Raw genomic sequence first — 23,934 nt, 5'->3', positions numbered from 1 at the left:
GGGCTGCGGCCTCCCGGGGCACGGTGGGGGGGGCTGCGGGGTAGCCCCGCTCCAAGCGAGGAAAAAGCGTTTTTTACTCTAAGGGCGGCATAGGCTGCCCGGGGCGGGCGCGGAGTCCCCGTCCCCAGCAGGCCGCCCGCTGTTGGCGGTCCCTTCCGCGGGCCGGGTGGGCTCCAGGGGTCTCTCCCTGCCTAAACCGCGCTGAGTTTGTCAAGCGACACATCGAAAATCTCCTTGTGCCGCCTCCTGGGTTCTGAAATGTGATTTTGTCTCCCCCGGGCTGCCCGAGTGCCCGCTCTCCCCGGCCGTTCCCGTACCCACACGGGCTGAATGGGCAGAGCAGGGTGGAAAGGCCAGTTCTTACGGCAGTAACGCTGCTTAAATTTGCTCCAGAGAGTGAAAGAGGAGGTGAAGGACAGCAGTGCTCTGCCTTGCACACATCAAAACATTTTTTATATTCATGGGATAGCTTTTTTTCAATCCAAGACAGGTAGCAGGTAAGGTACGTGCCACTGGGGAGATGTTGGATGCCGTGGCTCATGGGGCACTTAGGAATCCGCAGACCCTGCTGAAAACCCAGATAACCTTCCCTTTTGCTAACTGAAAAACCTGCATTGAGTAATTGAGTCTGGTGCAGCCGCTTTGTTTTGAACTAAATTGCCTGTAAATTTGGTATTAGCTCTGCAGCCTGTAAGTCTGGAGACTTCCCAGTTTGGGGTCTGGTGTGCTCGGAGAGGGGAGGGTGTAACTGTCCGGTCTGTACGTTTCTTCCATTCACCGCAGCTGGAAAGAGCTGTTGCTCTTATCTTCTCAATGAGAAATGCAACGCGTTACCTCGCCAGCCTCTCACTGAAGTTGTGTGTGAAGAGCTGGAGATTAGTATAAGATCATGAGGTTTTCCATATGTTGGGTTATAACCAGATGGTAAGCACCTAAAGTAGAAGAGCAAAAATATTCATGGAGAAAAATATTTGCTTCATTCAAATCCTGTCTTCACCTTGACTTTTCAGCCGCCTTCTATTTTCATTGTAGAAAAAAACCAAAAAAAGCTTGAGCTGCCTTATCCTCTAAGCTTATGCCTTTGACCCCACAATCTAGTGAGACTACTCTTGCTTGGTTTACTTCATAGGTAATGCGTGGTGGTTTGGTATATGTATTATACTACTGCTTTGGCTTTAGGATAAAAAAATCTTCCAGCTAGAAATGAACCAGTGAAAACAGGATAAGCAATGCTAGCACACACATATTGCGCAGTACTGGGCTCTCTAGGGGAGTCTATGGCCTTTTTTTAAACTTCTAAATAAAAAAGTCAGTAAATAAATTTCCCAAGTACAATCCCTCTGCATAAGACTTAAACCACATTTGAGAAACACAACCAAGAAACGTTCTGTAATAAAGGCACAGGCCCTAACGTGGTCCTTTATTTTGTGGGACTCAAGCTTTCACTTCAGAAATCTTTTTTTTTTTAGCCCTCTTGTTTGCAAAGAAAACGTGCAGCCTTTTCCTTGCTCAGAAATGGACCTCTGTCGCTTCTATGGCTTGTTCCTGAGAGCTGCGAGGGGCTGAAGTAGAGATGAGCAGTGCTGGCATCTCTGTGGCTCTGAGAGCTACAGCACGAGCTGAGATTGATGCAGGTCCTCCTAAACCCAAGCATCGCTCGATGAGGGTGACCCTTCACTGCCACTTGCGGGCTGGAAGTGGAGAATGTGCTGCTATTTTTTTTGGTTTTTTTCCTAGCACCTTTCAGTGGTTTGAATTTCTGCTGTTTGTTTGTCAGACTTCTGCGGGTGTTGGGGGCCAGGCTCTTGGTGGCAGCCCAAATGCTGCGCTGTCCCCAGGAGCTGGAAAAGGGATTGGGTTTTCTACCATGGAGCAGTTTTTAGGTGCTCTTCTTGGTTTTGCCTCATCTCTTGGATCGTTATCCTCTCTTGGTGAATCATAGAATGGTTTGGGTTGGAAGGGACTTTAAAGATCATCAAGTTCCAACCCCCTTGCCCTGGGCAGGGAGGGCTCCCACCACACCAGGTTGGTCCAAGCTCCATCCAACTGCCCTTGAACCCCTCCAGGGATGGGGCAGCCACAGCTTCTCTGAGAAGGTAAAATCTGTCTTAATGAGGAACAGAAGAAGTAGGTGATGCCTTAGTCTATGAATGCTGAGACTTCAAAAAAGGGATCCCTGGCCCTTCGGGGTCTTCCACAACCACCCATGGCAGCAGCTGGCTGCTGAGGGAGGTGGGGTTTTGGTTGGTCTTAACTTCCTCATCTCCCTGGTCGTGTTCCAAGGACTGCTGTCAACTGAGAAGAAAAAGTTGAGGCATAGGGGTGGTAAATGAAGTTGTAGTGACAGTTTAACTGAACACAGTCAGATGATGGAGTGAGAGCACAGAGGGATTCTCCTCCATGAGGAAGACTTGAGCGTGAGCCATCGCTTCTGAGCCTCTTAGCTTAATTGACTAAATTGAATGAGTCACTGCTTTGTGGCTTAGTCTTACAGCATTATGTGACATGTGCTAAATCTATGATTAATATGCTTTGAGAAGTGTCCTGCACCACAGTAAACAGGTACTCAAGTAAAGACATGTTTATGCATGTGTACGCTCTCTGGTGCCTTTTTTCCTCCTCCGGATCCATCACTAACAAAGGTGTCCCATGCTTTTGTTTTCCAGTGATTCACTGTAGGTGTTCCAGGTGTTTTTCTTTCCCTTCAAAGCGAAGGATAAGAAAACGGCCCCGAGTTTTGACGCTATTAAGTCTGCCTGAGGACGTTCTTTTTCATGTTCTGAAAGGCCTTCCTGCTGAGGACATCCTCTCCGTCAGAGCCGTGAGTGCTGCTACTTCCCCTCTCCTGTGCTGGGGCTCAGCTCCACCACGAGAAGCTAGGGCTGCACACAGATGAGGCTGTCAGAGCCTTTTCAGAGCAGACCTGAAGAAAACTAAAGAATACATGCAATAATTATTAGCTTTTTGCTATCACAGTAGTATTTGAGTGCTCTGTGTAAAGTTTCGGTGGGAATTGTCCTGCTAGATCACTGTGGCTGAACAAATTACCTGGTTACCCATCTCAAATTAGATTGCAAAGAACTATATTTCTGCTGGTCCCTTTATTTTTGTATTTATTATTTTATGCTCTCCCCCCCCGGCAGGTGCACTCACATCTTAAATACCTTGTGGATAATCACGCAAGTGTTTGGGCATGTGCAAGTTTCCAAGAAATATGGCCTTCTCCGAACAATCTGAAGATGTTTGAAAGGTAAGCTTTAAGGATCAAATTTGTCTGACGTTGTAGAAGAGGATGTTTGAAGGTAGATACAGTGAGAACTGATTAGAATTGTGTATGTGGGCAACCTGACTTTCCCTTTTTGTAGAAGTCTTTGCTTAGGGTGATGAAGAATTGTTGGGTTGGTGTCTAAGCTGCAGCTTATAACTGCTGTGCCTTTAACTGGGGCAGGGCCCATTGCATATCTCAGAATCACTGGTTTGGGTTGGAAGGGACCTTAAAGCCCCCCCAGTGCTTCCCTGGGCAGGGACCCCTCCCACCACACCACGTTGCTCCAAGCCCCCTCCAACCTGCCCTTGAACCCCTCCAGGGATGAGGCAGCCACAGCTTCTCTGGCCAGCCTGAGCCAGGCTCTCACCACCCCCAAATACCCAAGTTTCAGTACTAAAACGAGTGAAGTTTGAAAGGATGATGATAAATCTGCTTAAACAGGACAGAGAGCGTCTTTTTGTCTGTCTGATTTGAAGGAGATCTGTCAGTTTAAATGTCATGATAAGCTTTGCTTCTGAGTTTGATGCATGTATTATGTTCTTTCTGAAGAAGACTACCATGCACATGTCAGTTTGGAAGGGAGGAGCACAAAGGTTTGATGCCTGTTCTTGAGGGTAAAAGAACCAAAACATGTTATTACGTTCTGGTGTCGGGGACATTGCATGGGAATGAGAAATGTTTCCAATGAATTTTCAAGATGACCCTAGACATTGGCAGATGAAAGGGTTGCAGCAAGAAAACCCTCAGCACAACTTATGTTTAACTTCTGATATGAAAGCTCATAATCAGTTGTGGTTGGTGACCACCAAATTCACAGTCTGGCCTCCAGAGTGACTCGTGTGAGGATGTGGGCCTGGAAGCACCAACTGATTTCAACCTGGAGTGTCTTCTCTGTTCCAGGGCTGCTGAAAGGGGTAACTTTGAGGCTGCGGTGAAGCTGGGCATTGCCTACCTGTACAACGAAGGCTGTAAGTGTGGAACCTGCGCGGGTCTCAGGGGCAGGTGGCGTGACAGAAGGAAATGGAGATGAGCTAAAGGCTTATTTGTAGATACAGATCAAACCAATTGTCTCACCATAAGGTTGTCCATTTTACTGGCTGCTTACAGAGCTCTAAGTGCAGAGCCAGCTTTGCTGCCTTCGGTGTGTGCTCAGGTCTCACTTATTATCATGTCTCTTCAGTTTTACCTTTCAGTGCAGCTTAAACACTGGCCACTGAGCTGTTAAAGCATAGTACAGTTCTGGTTGAACTTGGCTGCTTACCTAGTGTGATAAATGTAATCAAAGGGACTGATGATTGCCAGGAGGAGCCTCCTTGCAGAGCATGCTTATACATTCATAAAGACTGATTGTAGTAAGATGTTTTTCTTACTAGTCCAAAAAATCCACTTAAGATTTTTTTGCCATTTCTATGATTTTTAAAGCTCTAAAGGAAACACACTGTTCAGTCTTTTCCTGATTGCATCCTGTTGTTTGTCTTGGCCTGACTGAACTCCAAGCACACATTGTGAATAAACTCTAAGTATTTTTCTTGCTTCTTTTTTTCCAGTGTCCATCTCTGACGAGGGTCGTGCAGAAGTGAATGGATTAAAGGCATCTCATTTCTTCAGTCTGGCAGAGCGCTTGAATGCGTGCGCAGCCCCGTTTATCTGGCTTTTTATCCGTCCTCCCTGGTCCTTGAGTGGAAGCTGCTGTAAAGCTGTGGTCTATGAGAGTCTCAAAGCAGAGTGTCAGCTGGAGAAAGTAAGATTTCTTTCTGCCCTTGACTTTAAGATGGGTTAGTTGCTGCATCTAGATCTATTGGTAAAAACATTTCTGTTTCCCCAAAGAGCTCCTGTGCTCTTGTTGCTTAAATCACTGCAGATCAATCATTTCAATAAATTTATTGCCAAACTACACTTGATAGATCATGAATGCCGGAGGCCTGTACTCTCTCTTCTGAGAGATTCAGTCTTGAAGATAACAAAAAATTGAAAAAAATGAGGAATGGTTGAAAGGCAAACAAAACTAGGCTGGAATTACCAGCAAAAATGGCTGTTATCCTTTGTTTATCTTTAACTGCTTTATCTTAATGCTTTCTTCAGGCTCAAAAAGGATCCATTCTCCATTGCTTGGCTAAGGTCTTGAGTCTCTTTGAGGTGAGCAGTGTTTCAGATTTCATTTGTTTGGGTACTTTTTTTAGTGATGGTAATGCTGTTTAATTTGATTTTAAAAAAAATAATAAAAATCAGCCAAATGCTCTTATATTCTTCAAGTGGCCTAGGAATTTCTGTTCTCATGAGTTTAATTTACTGGTTGTTTAAAGGAACATAACCAACTTAGTTTACTGAATTTTATAAACAGTGACATTAATTTGGGCTTGATCATGGGCTTGCAATGTGCTTGGGTCTCAAAGGAAAAGCCATCCAGTCATAATGATTATTAAATAAATAAATAAATAAAAAATCCCTCAGTGGAAAGTAGGCCAAAAAGCTTTTTGTTTAGCTGAGGAAAACCCCTAACTGCTTCCTGAGCCTGGATCTTCAAATGACAGCACTGGGTGGATGTGGGAGCCCCCCTCATGGTCTGAAAGAGACCCCCAACTGGCTGGTTCTGCTCTGCAGCTTTCAGCAGAGAGCTGTTGGGCAGCTGCTGTGGTGTTGGCATCTGGCACCCAATTTGTTGGACAGCAAAAATACCATCATGCCTTTTGTCCTTAGGATGAAGAGAAAAGAAAAGAATCCCTTGAAATGTTTGAAGAATCTTCCAAGCAGGGTTGTTTAAACAGCTCCTACCTCCTTTGGGAAAGTAACAGAAAGGCTGCTGTAAGTACTATGGTTTTGTCTCAAAATAACTTTGTAACTTGTGGACCTCTGTTATGTGCAAGGAACACACAACAAAATTGCTATTCCTTAGATACAGCAGGAACTGCTGTTCATAAACATAAACCTTCATAAACAGGGAGAGAACTCTCTCAAATGGGCTTTGGTGTCTGCCTTGGTGCTTTAGGTAGATGAGGCCACGAGCAGTTGTAGCTGAGGTGCAAGCAGAAGTTCCTTTACACTAACCCCTACAGGCACCGCTGGCTGGTAATCGTGGGCTCCCTGAGGCAGTGCCCCCCGTCCTGTGCCCACATTGTCACCAATAAATCTGCCAAAGCTCTCCCGCTGGAATCCCCAGTGACCTGCCTCATTTCCTGTGAGACACTGGGCTACAACTGCAGAGAGTTTCTTAAAAACAACGTTGTCATCATGATGAGAAACAGCCTGGTTGCTGAAATAATAGATGTACCGCCAGGCAGTGGGTTTTTTTCTGGATATTGGTGCTACAATCCTTCTGTTCATTGTGTAAAGGTAATGATTTTTGAAATCTTTTTATGTTCCTCTCTGTAGATGTCAGACCCTGGCAGATACCTCCAAAGTCTCAGGAAGTTACGGGACTATGCAGCAAAGGGCTGCTGGGAAGCACAGGTAAGACTGACTTTTCCCAGGAAAAATGTTTCCATTCCATCTTTCCTATGCTGTCATTGTTGGCTTCGACGACTGTCTTTTAGAAGCAGGGTCAAAATTGCGAAATAATATCTATATATTCATGTGTGTATTTACTCTGCAGATTCCTCTGCAGATTGGAAAATACTACATGTCTGTGGTACAATCTGAGATCCATCTTTTGATGGACTTAAAAGCCTACCCCCAAATAATGTGTGCATCCAACATTTAAGCTAAACTTAGAGCTGCCAGTTCTATTACCTTTTGAATAGCTTGTCCTGTTCAGTCTCCATTTTCAGTAGGAAAATTGCAGGACCATCCTGCTCTGCTTTAGTTTGCATTTGGCAAAAAAAAAAAAAATCAAACCGACTGTTTTTCGTGTTCTCTCTACTACAGATAGCTTTAGCCAAAGCTTGTGGGAATGGAAGCCAACTAGGATTAGAAGCTAAATCTTCCAGTGAAGTGGTGTCTCAAATCTTTCAAGCTTCCCTCCCTGTCAGCAAGCAAAGTATCTTCACTGTGCAGAAAGGAATGAATGAAACAATGAGGTAAAAACTCAGAGCCAGGAGTCAGGCCACGCGGCAGAAACCGTTGCCTGTTCCCCTCTGCAGATGTTGGGGGAAACAAATCTAGAATGAGGGCTGTTGGGGGGTGGAATCTTTTGCTTTACTCTTGTGATACGTACAATGAGAGAAACACGTGACACTTTGCAAAGAGGAAATATTAGGGCCCGTATTTCAAGCCCCAATGAGTAACTGTAATGAGCTGAGTGAGGTTTTCTCTGGACTGTAAGTTCTTGCATCTGGCAAGACTGACAAGTTCTTCAAGAACTAGAACCCCGTTTGACTTGGTGGAGCTATAGCTGCTCTCTGGTTATCTCAGGAGGCCTTTAGCCTCCTAATTGATATGCCCTACCTTTTCCTTATGCAAGTGCCCATTATAGGATAGTTTCTAATTCCATTTCAGAGACAACTCAAGAAAATCATTGGCCCCTTGGAGGATAACAGGCCTCTGGTTGCAAATCCTTCTCTCAGCGCAACGTGTCATTTTTCTGAAAATTCATTTGGTGAAACTTCTTGGCTTGGAATTCCTGAGTGGAGAAGGGACTGGGTGCCTGGGCATGGGGAGAGTGTTCAGCACGGGTTTGAGTGGCTTCTAACTGCATGGACTGTGTGTTCCTCTCATTCCTGTGTAGGTACATCCTGATCGATTGGCTGGTAGAAGTAGCTACCATGAAAGACTTTTCCAGCCTGTGCCTTCACATGACAGTGGCGTGCGTGGATCGTTATTTGAAACTGAGACCTGTGCCTCGGGCTCGCCTCCAGCTTTTGGGAATAGCCTGCATGGTCATTTGCACACGGTAGGGGTTCTGACTGGTGACCGGAGACGCTTATTGTGATCATCCAAATGAGTTTCGGCAGCTCAAGGGGTTTTTTTTTTCCACCCTTCCTAATAATAATACTGGAATGAATCTTTGGCTTCCCTCTACATGGACTGTTGCTGGACCTGTGTTCATGTACAAACACAATCTCTATAAATGAGACACAAAATGTAATTCTTTGAACATATTTATAAATATGAAAAAAACTCCGTAGTGGTGGATTGGTCTAAATGCATCAGCAACTGAAATCTTTCATGCCATATCAGCACAAGTAACCCTGTAAGGAACAACTGCAGTGGTGGTGTTACCTAGTTCCATCTGTTATGCTCAAATGAACCACATGGTGTGGTAGAAAACTACTCTTCTCTGTTAATTTCCTTAATACCTTGCATATTAACCTAGGAGAGAGCTCTCATAAATGAGGAATTAGGAATGTTCCAGTAGGTGGTTCCAGCTTAAAGATGAAATACATGAAAAGCCAATTGTTTGTTCTTTCCTGGTCTGTACTTGGGAAAGTACCTTTTAAAGTTATTTAACAAGTACCTTGTAAAGTTGTTTAACAATTTGGTCATCTTGGGTGTGTTTATCTGCCACAAAAACATTAGTGCACAGGTGCACAAATTCCCTTTCTTCTGGGGCTAACTTAATATTTAATGTTGCAGTTTCATCAGCAAAGAGATCTTGACGATACGGGAAGCTGTGTGGCTAACAGACAACACGTACAAATATGAAGACTTGGTCAGAATGATGGGTGAGATCATTTCTGCCCTAGAAGGAAAGATAAGGGTGAGTCTGGAAAGTGGGTGGAATATTTCACCCCTTGGGACTGCTGCTGAACTCAGGCTCTTGTAATGAGCACTTCACCTTATCTAAGATGTTGGGGTTTTATGCGAGTGTTCTCAGCTGAGGACACCATGTACGTGTCAAAGCATGCAGATTCAAAACCCTCTGCCTTTCTGTGGAGATAAAAACTTGAGTTTTAAGAGGCCATTTATTCTTTCACTGGAGAATATTTCAATGACAGTGTAGTTAAACAAAAAAAACCTTTCAATGACAGTGTAGTTAAACAAAAAAAAACCCAACCAAACCCTAATGTAAAGAAAACAGCATCTGGAAACAACTGTTCTAAATACTTGGTGCTCGTCTCCTGTTGCCAACCTCTGCTCTCCTTTATGTGCTAGATACCGACCATTGTGGACTACAAAGAAGTGCTGTCAAACGTGGTCTCCCTGGAGAGAAGGACCCTTCACCTTTACAGCTTCATTTGTGAGCTGTCCCTCCTCAACACCAGCCTCTGCGTGTACTCCCCGGCTCAGCTGGCGGCGGCGGCGCTGCTGCTGGCCAGGATACTGCACAGGCAAGGTGAGGAGCCCTGCCCTGCCTGCAGCACCCTATCTCAGGCTGCTTGGTCTTTTTTAGGGAGCTTTTGGAGGGGTTTTTTGGTGTTATTTTGTCTTTAGGCAAGATGTCCCTGTCACTTGGCTGGGTGAGGGGGCAGATTTGAATTCAGTCTGTTTTACCTCTCAATAGCTATGATGAACAAGAGCATTAGTGTCAGACTGCAAGCTCTGTGTTTGAAGTTATACCTTCAGTCTCACTTACAATCAGCTTCAAGGACAGGTTTACCTGCCAAACTGAACTTGAATGAACCATGTGCAGGCATGAGCTTGTAAAGATCACGCTCACTGCAAGGGGGGGAGGACTAGGTGAATTCTAAAGTTCCCTTCCAACCTAAACTATTCTGTGATTTTATCCAATATAAAAATAAAATCTGTGTGATAACAGAACTGCCAACCTTCATGAATTGTTGATACGTATTCTCTCCTGTAGCACACCCCTGGACCAGCCAGCTGTCTGAGTGCACCGGTTTCTCTCTTGAAGACCTGCTGCCCTGTGTGCTGAGCCTCCACCAAAAGTGGTAATGATTTTGGAACTCTTTTGGGAGGGCACATGAGTACTTGGATTCCAGCTTTTGTAGATGGGCTGCATCTACACAGTCAGCCCTTCCCAAGGAAGGAGGTAGCTTTGGGAAACTTCCTCCCCCCACCACAAGGCCAGTTCAGGGGACAGCAATTCTGTTTCTCAAACTGGTACTGGCCCTGGGCTACAGAAGATGTGATGCTCCTCAAGGCTTAACAGGTTTCAGCTTGCTGAAAACCACTATTTTCAGAAGACTCCAACTGGCTTATTGGTGAGCTTCAGAAGGAGTTCCTGTACCAAAAGTAGACTTTTTTTTTTAAAGGGGTACAAGGCAAATATCTTGTTTACCTCAAGGAAAAGAAAAGGAGTTAGATGCTCGTGTGCTTAGAAACAGAGTGTCCTGACTAACTGCTTGGCAGCTCTGAGGAGACACCAACTCCCTTAGCACGGAGCTGAGATGGACAGAGGGAAAGTACTTAAAACTGGCAGGTTTTGTTAACATTGTTTCATATCATTCATTCTAAGATTAGGACTTTAATCTTTTTTTTTTTTCCCAGTTTCCATGATGATGTCCCAAAGGATTACAGGCAGGTGTCCTTAACTGCAGTGAAACAACGATTTGAAGACGAGCGTTATGAAGAAATAGGCAAAGAAAAGGTGGGTGAGCTCTTTGTCTACGTTGGCTGGTGTCTGATACCCAGAGAAAAGCCAGCACACGGCAGGATGCAGCGAACTCCAAGTCATGGGAAGTGGGCTCTAACTTTAGGAGAGGGTATCTAATTAAAGGGGTGGCTTTAAACTTGACCTGCAGGGGCTATAATTGCTCGGGTTGAGTTCATGTGGGGGCAACTCACTGGGATGCATTTCTCCGAGAAAATGAAGAGAAACAGCCTCCTGGCAGAGGAGCTTGTGTGGTCTAATTCTCACTGGCTTTTTTGGGTTTTTTAGATGATGAGTTACAGCCAGCTCTGTGCATTGTTGGGTGTGAAACAGGAGGACCCAGAGCCCAGTCCCTTACACACAAACGTGGTGGAAATCCAGACTTTCCTTAGCTCTCCCTCTGGAAAGAGAACGAAAAGGTGAGTATAACTCATGCTGAAAATGTCTCTGAGGATCGGCATGAGCCTTTACTCTCTGGTACCCTGAGGTTCCATTCTTAAGTATAAACTTTTCTGTGATCATCTTAATTAACATATCTCTTAGAAGAGCTGCAAAGGCAGCCTGAACTTCCAGCTGAAGACCAGTTGGGAAAACTCTCCCCCTTCCTCAGTGGTTGTAATTGTTAAACTGTTTTGGAAGTATATATCTGTTCTCTTTACGCTGCTTCAGCACACGATGAAGGGTGTTGTAGCTTTTAATGTGTGACTTCTGGGTTTTCTTTCTGCAGGAGGAGGGAAGACAGCATTCAGGATGACAGAGGCAGCTTTGTGACTACACCCACAGCAGAGCTTTCCACCCAGGAGGAAAGTCTTCTAGATAACTTCCTAGACTGGAGTCTAGATTCCTGCTCTGGTTATGAAGGCGATCAGGAAAGTGAAGGCGAGAGAGATGGAGATGGTGAGGGTTTTATTCTCCTTAGAAAAAGCAGATGAGAAAAATAAAACTGTCTTTTCATCTTTGCATAAAACTGCTTCTCACGCAACAGAAGCCTGAACTTCCAGCTGAAGACCAGTTGGGAAAACTCTCCCCCTTCCCCATTGGTTGTAATTGTTAAACTGTAATATCACAGAATCTTCTAGGTTGGAAGGGACCTTAAAGATCATCTTGTCCAACCGTCAACCTGACTGACAAAAATAGACACCCACACAACAAACAAGGAGCATCATCACTAAACCAGACCTCCCAGCACGACATCAACCCGTCTTTTGAACACCTCCAGGGATGGTGCCTCAACCACCTCCCTGGGCAGCCCATTCCAATGGCTGATGACCCTTTCAGTGAAAAAATTTTTCCTAATATCCAGCCTGAACCTCCCCTGGCGCAGCTTGAGGCCATTTCCTCTCATCCTGTCGCCTGTGACTTGAGAAAAGAGACCGACCCCCATCTCTCTACACCCTCCTTTCAGGGAGTTGGAGAGAGCAATAAGGTCTCCCCTCAGCCTCCTCTTCTCCAGGCTGAATAACCCCAGCTCCCTCAGCCTCTCCTCACAAGACTTACTCTCCAGACCCCTCACCATCTTTGTCGCCCTTCTCTGGACCCGCTCCAGCACCTCAATGTCTTTTTTATGGTAGGGGGCCCAAAACTGGACACAGTACTCAAGGTGAGGCCTCACCAGTGCCGAGTACATATACCTGTTTTAGAGGTATATATCTGTTCTCTTTACACTGCTTCAGCACATGATGAAGGGTGTTGTAACTGCTTAGTGTTTCAGAGTGAGACTGTTTTCAGCTACTGCTGACCGTCCACCAAACATGGTGAATGGCCCAGTGTGCTAGAAATGCTGTATTATCTGTTTGTTTTGCTGATTCTGGGACTGGCTGTTCATTTTTTAAACAAGATTTAGAACTATCCAAACAGTCAGAGGGGGGAAAAGTTACTGTTTTAAATGAGGGTGAACGTGGTGCTCTACCCTCCCCTCCACGTGTAAGGAGACATCAGGTTTACAGTCTTGGGGGTTTTTTTCTGCCTCGTGTTGCCCAAATGAGAACTAACCTATTTCTTTGCTTGTCGGGCAGTGACGGGTCCCAGTGGGATCCTGGACGTGATGGTGGTGTATGTGGACCCGGCGGAGCACTGCTGCCAGGACTCCAGTGATGAAGACAACGCGGCGCTGGGGTGGGCTGGGCAGGCCGCCTCGCCCAGGGAGGCCAAGCTGCCGGACGACGCTCGCAGCCTCTCAGCCTATCTCACCCCAAAAAATCCTAACCTGGAAGGGAGCTCGGGCTACTCTTCCGTCAACAGCGCCAGCCCTACATCTTCTGTGGAAGGTGGCCTCGGGGAACTTCTCAAACCTACCTCAGTGCTGTCTCTGGGCAGCGCCGTGAACGCGGGGCCCTGCCCGCCCCAGTCCCTGGAATCATGTTTACAGTCGGTCTGTGCTGGGCCCAGCGAGGGCAAGTGTGACAGAAGGCAAGTCAAGCGAAAAAACGTGGCAGAACACAGTGAAGAAAGGGTGAACTTGGGCTTCTTAAGCCTCTGATTTCTTCCTGCTCTTTACTTTTCTCGGGGTCCCGGAAACAGTATTTCTGTTGTAGTCATACAGGGATGATAGTGAATAATTGTCAATACCTCCAAAACGAGCCCTTCCTCTCAGCCTTGCCTATGCCTGTCCTCTCATTCTGTAGCTCACTTCTGGGCCCTTTTCTTCCTTGATAGCTGTCTTTTTAAAGTACTCCCTATCGTCTAATCCTCTGCAAATTAAGATTCTTCTCCACATCATAGGAAATTTTATAGCACATTTTGTCATACCTCACCAGTTACTCCTTGGTGAGAGAAAGGAACTTGTCGTGTCCCTTGCTTCGCTGTGAGGCCTGGCACTATAAAAGAAAGGAACTGACTTTGGATCTCAAGTTACTGGACGTAACACTATGCTTGAATTCTTCCACTTGATCTTTTTGAGGTTCTGCCTTTTCTTTCTGGCCAGGGACTGTCTGTCTCACTCAGCTGGTGCTTCCCTCTTCCATGTATATGCCATTTGCTGCACTGATACAAGGTTTTTAACATATACAATCAAGAGGTAAATGAAGGCTCACTGCAGGTCTGAGCTTCTTTTTTACCTACCTCTCAGATGGTTTTTAAACCCCATTTGCCTCAGGCTCTAACTGCCATGTTTCCCCTGCCTGAAAAATCCTCCTCCTGTGCCTTAATGCTTCACTGCCCAGTACTAGAGTGTCGTGATCTCTGTGAGCTGCTGGTCTCTGCTGGAACAGTGGCGTTGAACCACCACCTCCAGCTCCATTTCTTGTCCTGTCTCAAGTCTTCCTTGCTCTTTCCATGAGCGTCTCCTCGAGTAAAGCACGAATCACTTGAACACTAGAACCAGGCAGCAATGCAGAAGGGCAGTCAGTCTGTCCTACTTGAAACCCTGAATCTCGAAGGGCAGCGTATGCTTTTCTGATCAAAAACAAAACCTGTGCTGCTTCAGTAACAGTTTAACCTCAGCTGAGCGAGCCTGGGTTAACGCTCCTTCAGCCTGTGACCGCCAGGAAAACAGCCTTCTCTTCACACCCAGGCAGTGAGTAATGAATCAAAGGTACAAGACTTCCAGGAGATGTCGCTGAATTTAACACTGGAACTGGACTCCATGACTCCTCCTTTGTTTAGAACTTACTGGGGCAGATGGCAACAGTTCAGATACATGCAGTGTAGTGACTTTTTTTATAAAACTTTTTTTAATATAGATGGCTCCCTGTCTTACTTCACTGTCTGGTATCTCACTGGCCTGGGGCCGGGAGAACTGGTGGGATGTTTGGGGATGAAGGCAGAGTTTAACTCTGAGCCAATTCTTATGATTAAATACTGTCTGGAGGTGCTCTCCATTAATACAAGTGCAGCTGGAGAACATCCTGCAGAAGGAGCATGGGGCTCAACACACCATCACAACTCTACAGCTGCCCCAGAAAGGCACTGAACGTGCCAAATAACCAACTAACAGCAGTCTGGGTGCTTGTCCACAAAGTTTATTACAAAACTATGTACTGCTGCTGTAGTTAAAGCAAAAAAAGAAAAAAACAACAAAAAAGTCCCTGATTTAGTTTTCCTGTGCCAGACTTCACCCTTCTCCCAGTAGCTATGCTGCAGCTCTCCAGTTACTGCTCACAGTGACTTGCCATCCAGGAGTGTCATCACATTTAACTTGTTACAGCAGTGGCTCAAAATTCAGCAGCGGATCACATTAAAATTGGAAGAAAAAACTTATAAAAACTCTCTCTCAGTTCTAAAACAGGTAGGTAAAAATTAAATATCTGCGGGAAAGTGCAGAAAGCTTTGAGCTCTTTTTTCCTGTGCAAGTTTTCTTGGTCTGAAAGAAAAGGCACAAAATAGGAACATTTATCAGTTCTGAGTCCTTCCCAAGAGCAAAGCAGATGACAAGGTGCTGTCTCCATGTTCCTGGGGTTTGCTGCTCCATCCAGTGGCCTTGGCTGATGCAGCCCTGGACTAGATCTGTCTCTATCAAACCTCAATCTTGGAGGTGCCTCATGGATAAGATGGAGCACGTGGGTCTAGAGAGGCAGCACTTACTGCCCCAGGCAATAAAACCAGAACTACAAGCTCTGGAAACACAAAAGATACAGCCCCAGAACCTTGGTTCTTTAAAAAAAAAAATGAAAAAAGGACAAGATTGCACCAGTCTGTATTTTGTGAGCACCTCCAGCCCCTGCAGCCTGTTCAGCCTTTGCTTTGTCAACCCAAGTATTCCTCCAAGGACAAGGATTTCCAGAAAAAAAAGTGAGGAAACAAAGGCTAAACCTGGCCTGGTGTAGCTCTGGGACTCCTGAAGGGCCAGTGCTCCCTCCACATGTCAGGAGGAGCCCCTGGGTCCCACCAGGAGAGATTTCAGGCCACCCTGCTCTGTTCTCACCTCAAATGCCACCGGCAGCATCCCCCAAGCAGGGCAGTTGCACCATCCTGCTCCTGCCCTCCCAGCAGCGCAGGGGGACAAGCCCATTGTGGCACTTACTTAGGGCACCATTCTGATGTCCACAGGGTCATAAGCTGAAGATTTCATCTTTTCCAGTGGTTTCTTGAAGAGCTGCCGCAGGCCCTCGTAGTGAGGCTTCTCCTCATACTCCAGTGCCATGACCTGCTGCAGGTACCTCTGCAGGGCGTCTGCAAAGCAAGGGCCGTGACTGCACGGAGCAGCCCCCGTTGTCCTTACAAAGGTGACAAACGGCCTCAGACTGCTCTCCCTGGGGACAGCTTACCCACCTGCCCTACCACCTCCAGAGAGAGGAAAACAAACCCAGAGGCTAACGCAAAGCTCAAAGACAGGATGGGGAAATAACCTCTTGCCCAAATAATTGCAATTTTAAAGCAACCAGAACACTCGCCTCTTCGGCAAGGCTCGTGAATAGAGAAAATGGGCAACAGCCCTCCTTGTTTTGTGAAGAAAATAAGGGATTTGTTGACAGGAGGAGCCTGTCGACCAGTCCATGCACTGCTTGGGCACCGTGGCCAGTGGAAGCCATCCTGGACTAGTGCCCCAGCACAGAGAAGGTTCTAGCTCCAGGTGCAGTCCCTCCTCCTTCCCCAAGCCCCGCTGTCACAGAGAGCAAGCCCGTACCTGGGGCAGGTTTCTGCCTGAAGCACGCTCGGAGAAGGCAAGGCACATCCCTTTTGTACCTGAAATAACAAGTGCTGTCAGGTGAGAGGCAACAGAGCAGGCACCTCAACAGCCTGTCATTGGCAACAGAGGCAAAAAAAACCCAAAAAAGCCTGAATTCAGACGCCACTTCTGAATGGAGCAGAAATGAGGGTTCATCAAACACGCTTTGGCCAAGCTCAGCCTTTACTGTGGGATTTACCCACATCCCAACAGTGTACCATGACTGAGTGATTTCTTTTCAGTCACAAAACCTCCCTCACTGCTTTCTGCTGAGCATTTCCCAAAAGAGTAGATGATTTCTCCTACTTTTCCTTCTTCTGCACCACAGTTTCTACTTTGTCCAGCTCATCAGACCAAGGCAAGAAGCCACAGAGCCACTTCAGAAGACAGTAGCCCAGCGATTCCAAGTCACTCCGGCGAGATGGTCCTAGTGGGAAGGAAGAGATATTCATGTGTGAAAAACAAAGAGTTTGGGAGCCATCATCTCAGAGAGGCCCAGGTTAATGCCTCTCCTCCAACGGCATGTAAGGCTCCAGCACTTGCTGCACAACCTTGGAAGTCTCTATTTGAGGTGCCCCTTCTGTAAAACAGGCAGCTTCAGAAGACTAAGAGTCAGAAGTAAAGAAACGCAAGAGCTTTGTTAAGAAGAGATCTAGGGTATCAATAGTTCTGGAAGCCCGTTAACTCGTACATTTAAGGAATCACTTCCCATTTCAACACGAGTCAGCAACGTGAGCTGGCAGCCCAAACAGCCAACCCCATCCTGGGCTGCATCAAAAGAAGTATGGCCAGGAGGGCGACGGAGGGGATTCTGCCCCTCTGCTCTGCTCTCGTGAGACCCCTCCTGGAGTATTGCGTCCAGCTGTGGAGTCCTCAGCACAGGAAGGACATGGACCTGTTGGAACGGGTCCAGCAGAGGGCCATGAAGATGCTCTGAGGGCTGGAGCCCCTCTGCTGTGAAGACAGGCTGAGAGAGTTGGGGGGTTCAGCCTGGAGAAGAGAAGGCTCCGGGGAGACCTTCCAGCCCCTTCCAGACCCCTCCAGGGGCTCCAGGAAAGCTGGGGAGGGACTCTGGATGAGGGAGGGGAGCCCTAGGAGGAGGGGGAAGGGTTTGACCCTGAAAGAGGGGAGATGGAGCTGAGCTGTGGGGAAGAACTTGTTTGGTGTGAGGGTGGTGAGAGCCTGGCCCAGGTTGGCCCGAGAAGCTGTGGCTGCCCCATCCCTGGAGGGGTTCAAGGGCAGGTTGGAGGGGGCTTGGAGCAACCTGGGGTGGTGGGAGGTGTCCCTGCCCAGGGCCGGGGGCGGCACTGGGGGGGCTTTGAGGTCCCTTCCAACCCAAACCATTCTAGGATTCTCTGGAGTGAGACTTGCCCAGTCTGAGCACTGGGAGAGAAGAGTTACATCCCAGCCATCAGAGGACCCAGCTAATTTAATGCCTTTCCAGCTCTCATTGCTTCAAGGTCAGAGCAGAGCCTGCTGCAGATGTGTTTTGGGCAGGGATCCAGTCTGGCTCGGAACAGATCCCCGTTTTCTATTCCTTACACACCCACTGCAGCCAAGGCTCCAGATGGAGCAGGAACATCCCTGCACCTCTTGCCGCAGTCGCTGTGTGACCTGGCAAGTCCTGACACAGCACCAGGGAGAGGCAAGAGGAAACAGCCCAAATAGGAACTTGTTTCCAGGTGTCTGTGAATGCCTGGAAAGCAGCAGTAACAGAAGTGCCCTCGGGGAGCCACAGGAACGGCCCCAGCTGTGTCAGAAACAGACACTCACCCGCTCCCTTGTGGCTGTCCAGGCTGATGAACTCCATCGTGCCTTCGTGAGGGGTCCTGCTGCCCTCGCGCTGGGCCACGTGCTTCCCCCCGGGGCAGTAACGGAACGCAAAGCAATACCCCGCCAGGGTCACCTAGGAGGGGTCAAGAAGCACAGGACCGAGCGTGTGGGGCGTGCGCTCTGCGTGCAGAGCTGCCTGCGACCCGGCCTGAGCGCCGCACAGACCCCACTGCGCCCCTGCCCCGCAGCAGGAACCCACCTCACCCCAACCTCCCCCTCCTGCTGCTCCCTACCTGCGTGAGGTCTGAGGGGTTCAAATAGATGTTCTCAGCTGTGATGTCCCCATGCACGTACTCGTTTTCGTGAATGTACTCCAGGCAGTCTAGCTAGGAGCAAAGAGATGAGCAGATCAGAACCAGGCAGACCCCTCCAGCACCCCAGCTATCACTAAGCTGGTCCCTCCCCAGCTCCCCACAATCACAGAATCACAGAATCTTCTAGGTTGGAAGGGACCTTAAAGATCATCTTGTCCAACCGTCAACCGAACTGACAAAAATAGACACCCACACAACAAACAAGGAGCATCATCACTAAACCAGACCTCCCAGCACTACATCAACCCGTCTTTTGAACACCTCCAGGGATGGGGCCTCAACCCCCTCCCTGGGCAGCCCATTCCAATGGCTGAGAACCCTTTCCGTGAAAAAATTTTTCCTAATATCCAGCCTGAACCTCCCCTGGCGCAACTTGAGGCCATTTCCTCTCATCCTGTCGCCTGTGACTTGAGAAAAGAGACCGACCCCCACCTCTCTACACCCTCCTTTCAGGGAGTTGTAGAGAGCAATAAGGTCTCCCCTCAGCCTCCTCTTCTCCAGGTTGAATAACCCCAGCTCCCTCAGCCTCTCCTCACAAGACTTACTCTCCAGACCCCTCACCAGCTCCGTTGCCCTTCTCTGGACCCGCTCCAGCCCCTCAATGTCTTTTTTATGGTAGGGGGCCCAAAACTGGACACAGCACTCAAGGTGAGGCCTCACCAGTGCCCAGTACAGGTGGGCAATCACCTCTCGGGCCCTACTCGCCATGCTGTTCCTGACACAGGCCAGGATGCCTGGGAGGATGTGGGGAGGAGCACAAAAAGCACCATCTCACAGCCTCTAACATTCAAGTGTCACATTTCTCTCATTTCCCTTGCCCCAAATTCCTTCAAGGTGACAGATACTGCTCAAAAGATGGGACTCAAGTTTACAACAGGCTCGAGAGATGCTACTTAAAGCTCCCGGCCAACCCACCAGATCAGCTTTAAAGCACCTTTAAGAGATTTGGAGGAAAGTTACAGGTCTTTTCTGAAAAAAGTCTCTTAGAAAGTATTTGTTCTCTACATACCAGCCGGACAACAATCTGAAAAGCTGCCTTCTCCCTCAGCTGGTACAAGCCATCGTTCAGGACGGACTGGAGAGTTCGCCCTAAGTCAGAGAACACCAAAAACCTACAAGAAACAAAGGCTTAGCACACAGCAATACCCGATTTGGAAACCCTGCAGCAGACACTCATCAAGCCATCCGCCTGGATTAGACCCTCTGTCAACTCCAAGTTGTCCTGAGCAAACACTTCCTTGACTTTTGATAACAGAAAACTCCTTGAAAAGGACAGACAGGCTGATCTCATGGTGCAGATATACACTGCTAAGCTTAAGAGGCAGGAATAAGGTGTCCCCTGCCTGAGGGGCAGAAGCAACAAAAGTGATGACTTCACCAGCAACACAAGGACTGAAGGAAACAGGATAATGAGAGGCAAACCATTTAATTAATGAGGCAGAAGCAGTGCATAAGGCTGGGAGCCCAGGGGACAGTGAGAAAAGGCGTAACAGACAGCAAGGAGAGAAGAGAGAAAGCCCAAGGAGATGGCAGTTGTGGACAAAAGAGCTCAGCTGTGCCCTTCGCAGCCACCTCACCTGTAGCTATCAGCATGCAGTCCGAAGCCAAGGCAAGTGGGGATTCCCAGGAACGGCACAGAGTGCCACTTCTTCCACTTCTCCACTAGAAGGGGAGAGAAGAGGACAGAGTGGGCCAGACGCTGCTAAGGAGCTCCAGAAGGAAGGAGCTCAGTCGGGGATGCCCTTTCCCCAAAGGCTGCTCTGCCCTGGGCAGCTCACAGCTGGAAACCTCTCTCATACCGATTCCATCCCCAAAATGCCAGCCCAGTGCACTGGGGTATCAGCATGTCAGTGCTCATAGTGCCAGCGAGCAAGACAGCACGGATGCTGGGAATACCAGGCTAGGGCACGTGGTTGCCACAGCGCTAGGGAAAACAAGAAGCGGGGAGAGAGAGGGATGGAGAAGCAGATTTTTAGGGTCCTGCCAGAAGTGGATGTTTGCCATGAATTGCTCCATCGCTGCTGCTCAAATGCCTGCCCACGTTCTCTGCTCAGCTTTGCTCTGGCTCAGGTTTTTGGGCCACTGGAGCCAACACCAGGCAGCAGCTGATGGAAAGGTCCATGGAAGGGGCACAGGAGAGAGGGGGGGCCGAGGCAGGTCAGGCTGCAGGGCTGAACAGCCACCAGTGAGATGAAGACAAAGCAAACAAAGCTTCAAGCTGCCAGCACTGCAGTGTCCTAAGGTGCACAGAGACTTGGCCCAACTTCTCAGTGCTCTGGCACCCACCAAGGAAAGAATGAGTTTATTCTGGCCTGGCCTGGCCTTCTGAGAGACTCACGTAACCGGTGAGAGAGGGATGGTGGTTCTCCTAACAAGCGACCTAGTCCTTGCCCTTCCAGTAAGCACCAACCTGTGCCCGCCTTGGCAGCTCGCTGGAAGAAGTTCTGTTCATTGTAGATCTTGCCATCTTTGACATCCTAAAGGGAAGACGAAGGAGAAGCACTACTTCAGGCACACGCACCTTGCTAACAAGGGAAACTTGGGCAACATTGCTACAAGACCCTCCCTACTCATTTTAACAACCCACCCCCCCAAAAAAAAAATCAAACACCTGATCAGCAACAGGACTGAGAACAGAGCTCGAGTCTTTTGGTTCACTATTTAATGCTGTGTCAAACAACCACACAAACCCTGAGCACCAGCAGAGGACAGGGAGCAGCTGCCTCACGCTGGACATCGCAAACGCTCGCCCTTAGATCTGTGTGTGAGCTAAAATGCCAACCATCTGGCAACCTGGGGCAAGCTCTAGTCCCAAGGCTGTTATTTTAAAGGGAACCTTCTTATCCACAGCACAGAGGTTATTTCTGCAAACAGGCGAGCCCCAACAAAGAACTGCAATGTTTCATTCGAGCTGTCACAAAGTGACAAAGTGATTACTTTAAACCAGTAATCATTACTGCCCTTTTACTACTGCTTTATCAAGTGACCTGAAATGCATATGGTTTACAGTCAATATGTATATTTTTGCCTCCCTACACATATATACATACTCAGCACACCACCAGCTAACTTGGACAGATGCTGTTGTGCAGGGGAGGAGGCAGCAGGTTTATATCCTGGTGGGTTTGATACCAAAGGCCCTGCCCACAACCTTCCAAAGCATCTGGAGGACCAGCAGGCTCCAGGCAACACCACCAATCACCTTCCAGAGCAGATTTTATTCTGCACCTTGCCCGGTGAGCCAAGCCCAGCCACCAAACCCAGGAGCTACAATGCTCTCGTGTGCCACGTCCCCTCCCACAGTCATCTGCCACCACAAGAGCTGGGCTGTGCCGTCAGAAAACCACCGAGCAAAACGCCAAGAGATGGCAAAGGTGCAAAATACAGGAGTTGGGGGTGTTGTGTCCAGAAGGGACTGCAATGTCCCACCTACTGCCTCCAGTTTTGTGGCAGTTCACTGGCTTTTCTCGCTAACACTGTATTCTTTCTCCATCCTCTTAAATGTCTCTTCTCACAAAAGGGAGAGGGGTTTTTTAAGTGCCTGGGAGAGCGGGCACCACCAGGTGCCCCCCAGAGCCATCAGTCATCACTGGTCTTCCCACAGGCTCCCAAGAACCACAGCAGACAAGAAAACAGCCTTTCTGCTCAGGTTTGTGAGTTACCGAACATCAATCAACTGAATTTCCATCACAGAACAGCTATTTCTGGAAACAGCACGTTTCTGGAGAACCCAAGGTTTGGCAGTGCCTAGAAAGCTGGCTGGGAACTCCAACTATAATTATTGTTTGATTTAAAGACGTGCTCTGGCCTCACAGAGTCTCTCAGTGCTGGTTCCTCACACTGCCTTGGCACAGCCACCGAGCTCTAGCCTCTCCAGTTCCCTCAGACTTCAGCACGTTTGCCATACAGCAGAAAAGCAGGTCTGACGTTAATGAATCAAAATCACCACATTACACCAGCAAATTCAGTTTTGGGGATTACTGAGCCTGGTAGATCAAAGAAGGTAACCTTCTGTGATGAAGGTTTTTTCATTTTATTTTTTTTTAACCCTCGTATCTATTTTCTTCACACCTTTAGCGGAAGAGCCAACTTCATTAATCCAAGCACGACACTCTCAGGAAATGATATCCACCTCCTGAACTAGAAGGGGCCTCCGTGACCGCTTTCTCCAAATTCCTCAGACACCCTTGGGCCAAACAGGCCGGTCCCTGGACACAGCACACTGCGCACTATTCCTTACCCAAACAGATCAAAACTCACAAGTTTGAGGGAGTAGCTTTGCTTTTGAGGACAGGTTCCAGACGCTGCCTGTGCTGTGGAAGGACGGAACAGAGGTGGTTACGGGAGCACGGAGAAAAGGTACCAGCGGTGTCAGCTGCATCATTACACACAGCCCACACAGCTGCTTTTACTCATCCTCTGCTTCTTTCACTCGGTCTTTTCACTGTCACAGAAGCATCCTCTGTGACAGCATCTTCCCAGATCACTACAAAATCATTCTTACCTTGCTCCAGAAGCACAGCACCCTGACATGCTTCGAGTGCGGTTCTGCTTAATCACAGAAGCATCTCGGCATGGCTACGGTAGTGGGTGCTTTGGAGGCAGTATGTAAAGAACAAATCGTTAGTAGAATCTCAAAGGCACCCTCAAATTCATTCGCTGAGCATTCCCTCCGGCTCATAGGGTAGTTTGTCAACTCTGTAACGGGTGCCAAAGTCCCTCCTGCCCTGCGTGGACGTTGCAGTTATAGGTGGCCTTCCTCCTTCAGAAAGATCTGCACCCGCTACTTGGTCTTGGGGTAGTTCCCCTTATCCTGCTCTGAGGGCTACACACAGGTCATCTGCTGCTTGTCACCCAAAAGGCGTGTCTATAAAAGCACCCTCCACTATAATAACAACATTGATTTTCCCTTTTTCTAACATTACATGTTTTTAAAGACACAGGTGGATGCCCAGACTTTGTTACACAAAAACACTAAAACCAATTGTTGGGCAACGCTCCTGAAGAGCGTTTCCAAGTTAACGGGGAGAATATGATCGGAACCTTTTCTTTGGAAGTTTACAACTAAACTGGAAAGATCAGCAGTCACCAGACAGCTGAGGGGCAGCCCAGGCGATTCAGCTGCTTTCTTTTGGCCTCCGAAATGGGCAAAGAACCCAGAATTGGACATTTAGCCGTCACCGACAGCACCGACAGCACCCACAGCACGGTGGCTCCTGCACGGTGCCGGCAGCAGGTCGGCTTTGACCCTCCAGAGCCGGAGGAGGAAGCACGGCTCCTGAGGATGCGCGTTTTGTGGAGCAGAGACGGTTCTGAGGCCAGAGCCAGCACCCCCGGGGGTGCCCGCCCTGGGACCGCCGGGCCCCGCTGCCCGCCACCCCGCAGGGTACCCGCACACGGCCACCCCCTCTGCACCGCGTCCCTCGCCACAGGGACACCCCGACAGCCGCCACCGAGCGCGGCCCGCAGCTCCTTGCCAGGCGTCCGG

The 23,934-nt window shown here is 48.3% G+C and overlaps 2 protein-coding genes across 3 annotated transcripts in view; one reads left to right on the top strand and one right to left on the bottom strand.

The window, feature by feature from the left end:
- Nucleotides 1–14,373, top strand: part of CCNF (cyclin F) — a 14,633-nt gene extending 260 nt beyond the window's left edge. The window contains exons 2-17 of one of the 2 annotated variants that reach the window (XM_014958808.1): nucleotides 2,667–2,821; nucleotides 3,144–3,250; nucleotides 4,169–4,236; nucleotides 4,816–5,009; nucleotides 5,351–5,404; nucleotides 5,966–6,070; nucleotides 6,638–6,715; nucleotides 7,130–7,281; nucleotides 7,929–8,093; nucleotides 8,777–8,900; nucleotides 9,296–9,476; nucleotides 9,945–10,032; nucleotides 10,592–10,691; nucleotides 10,983–11,113; nucleotides 11,422–11,591; nucleotides 12,710–14,373. In XM_014958808.1, the coding sequence (XP_014814294.1) occupies nucleotides 2,667–2,821; nucleotides 3,144–3,250; nucleotides 4,169–4,236; nucleotides 4,816–5,009; nucleotides 5,351–5,404; nucleotides 5,966–6,070; nucleotides 6,638–6,715; nucleotides 7,130–7,281; nucleotides 7,929–8,093; nucleotides 8,777–8,900; nucleotides 9,296–9,476; nucleotides 9,945–10,032; nucleotides 10,592–10,691; nucleotides 10,983–11,113; nucleotides 11,422–11,591; nucleotides 12,710–13,173 (2,336 nt within the window). In that variant the 3' untranslated portion in view covers nucleotides 13,174–14,373. Of the gene's footprint in view, nucleotides 1–2,278; nucleotides 2,822–3,143; nucleotides 3,251–4,168; nucleotides 4,237–4,815; nucleotides 5,010–5,350; nucleotides 5,405–5,965; nucleotides 6,071–6,637; nucleotides 6,716–7,129; nucleotides 7,282–7,928; nucleotides 8,094–8,776; nucleotides 8,901–9,295; nucleotides 9,477–9,944; nucleotides 10,033–10,591; nucleotides 10,692–10,982; nucleotides 11,114–11,421; nucleotides 11,592–12,709 lie in introns of those variants that run through there. The other variant, XM_014958807.1, reaches the window with a different exon arrangement.
- Nucleotides 14,374–14,637: 264 nt separating this feature from the next.
- VRK3 (vaccinia related kinase 3) lies at nucleotides 14,638–23,928 on the bottom strand. Its single transcript, XM_014958809.1, is given in 12 exon segments — nucleotides 14,638–14,994; nucleotides 15,655–15,803; nucleotides 16,258–16,316; nucleotides 16,606–16,726; nucleotides 18,073–18,205; nucleotides 18,366–18,458; nucleotides 19,456–19,558; nucleotides 20,024–20,108; nucleotides 20,857–20,923; nucleotides 22,707–22,759; nucleotides 22,951–23,001; nucleotides 23,004–23,928. Coding segments are annotated over 11 exon segments (1,038 nt in total). The 5' UTR covers nucleotides 23,128–23,928; the 3' UTR covers nucleotides 14,638–14,994.
- Between the last annotated feature and the right edge of the window lie 6 nt (nucleotides 23,929–23,934).

The sequence above is a fragment of the Calidris pugnax genome, unplaced genomic scaffold (genome assembly GCF_001431845.1).
Source record: "Calidris pugnax isolate Ruff unplaced genomic scaffold, ASM143184v1 scaffold244, whole genome shotgun sequence".
Classification (NCBI taxonomy): domain Eukaryota; kingdom Metazoa; phylum Chordata; class Aves; order Charadriiformes; family Scolopacidae; genus Calidris; species Calidris pugnax.
The sequence above is the reverse complement of the archived record's forward strand: the minus strand, read 5'-3'. Positions and strand labels throughout refer to the sequence as shown.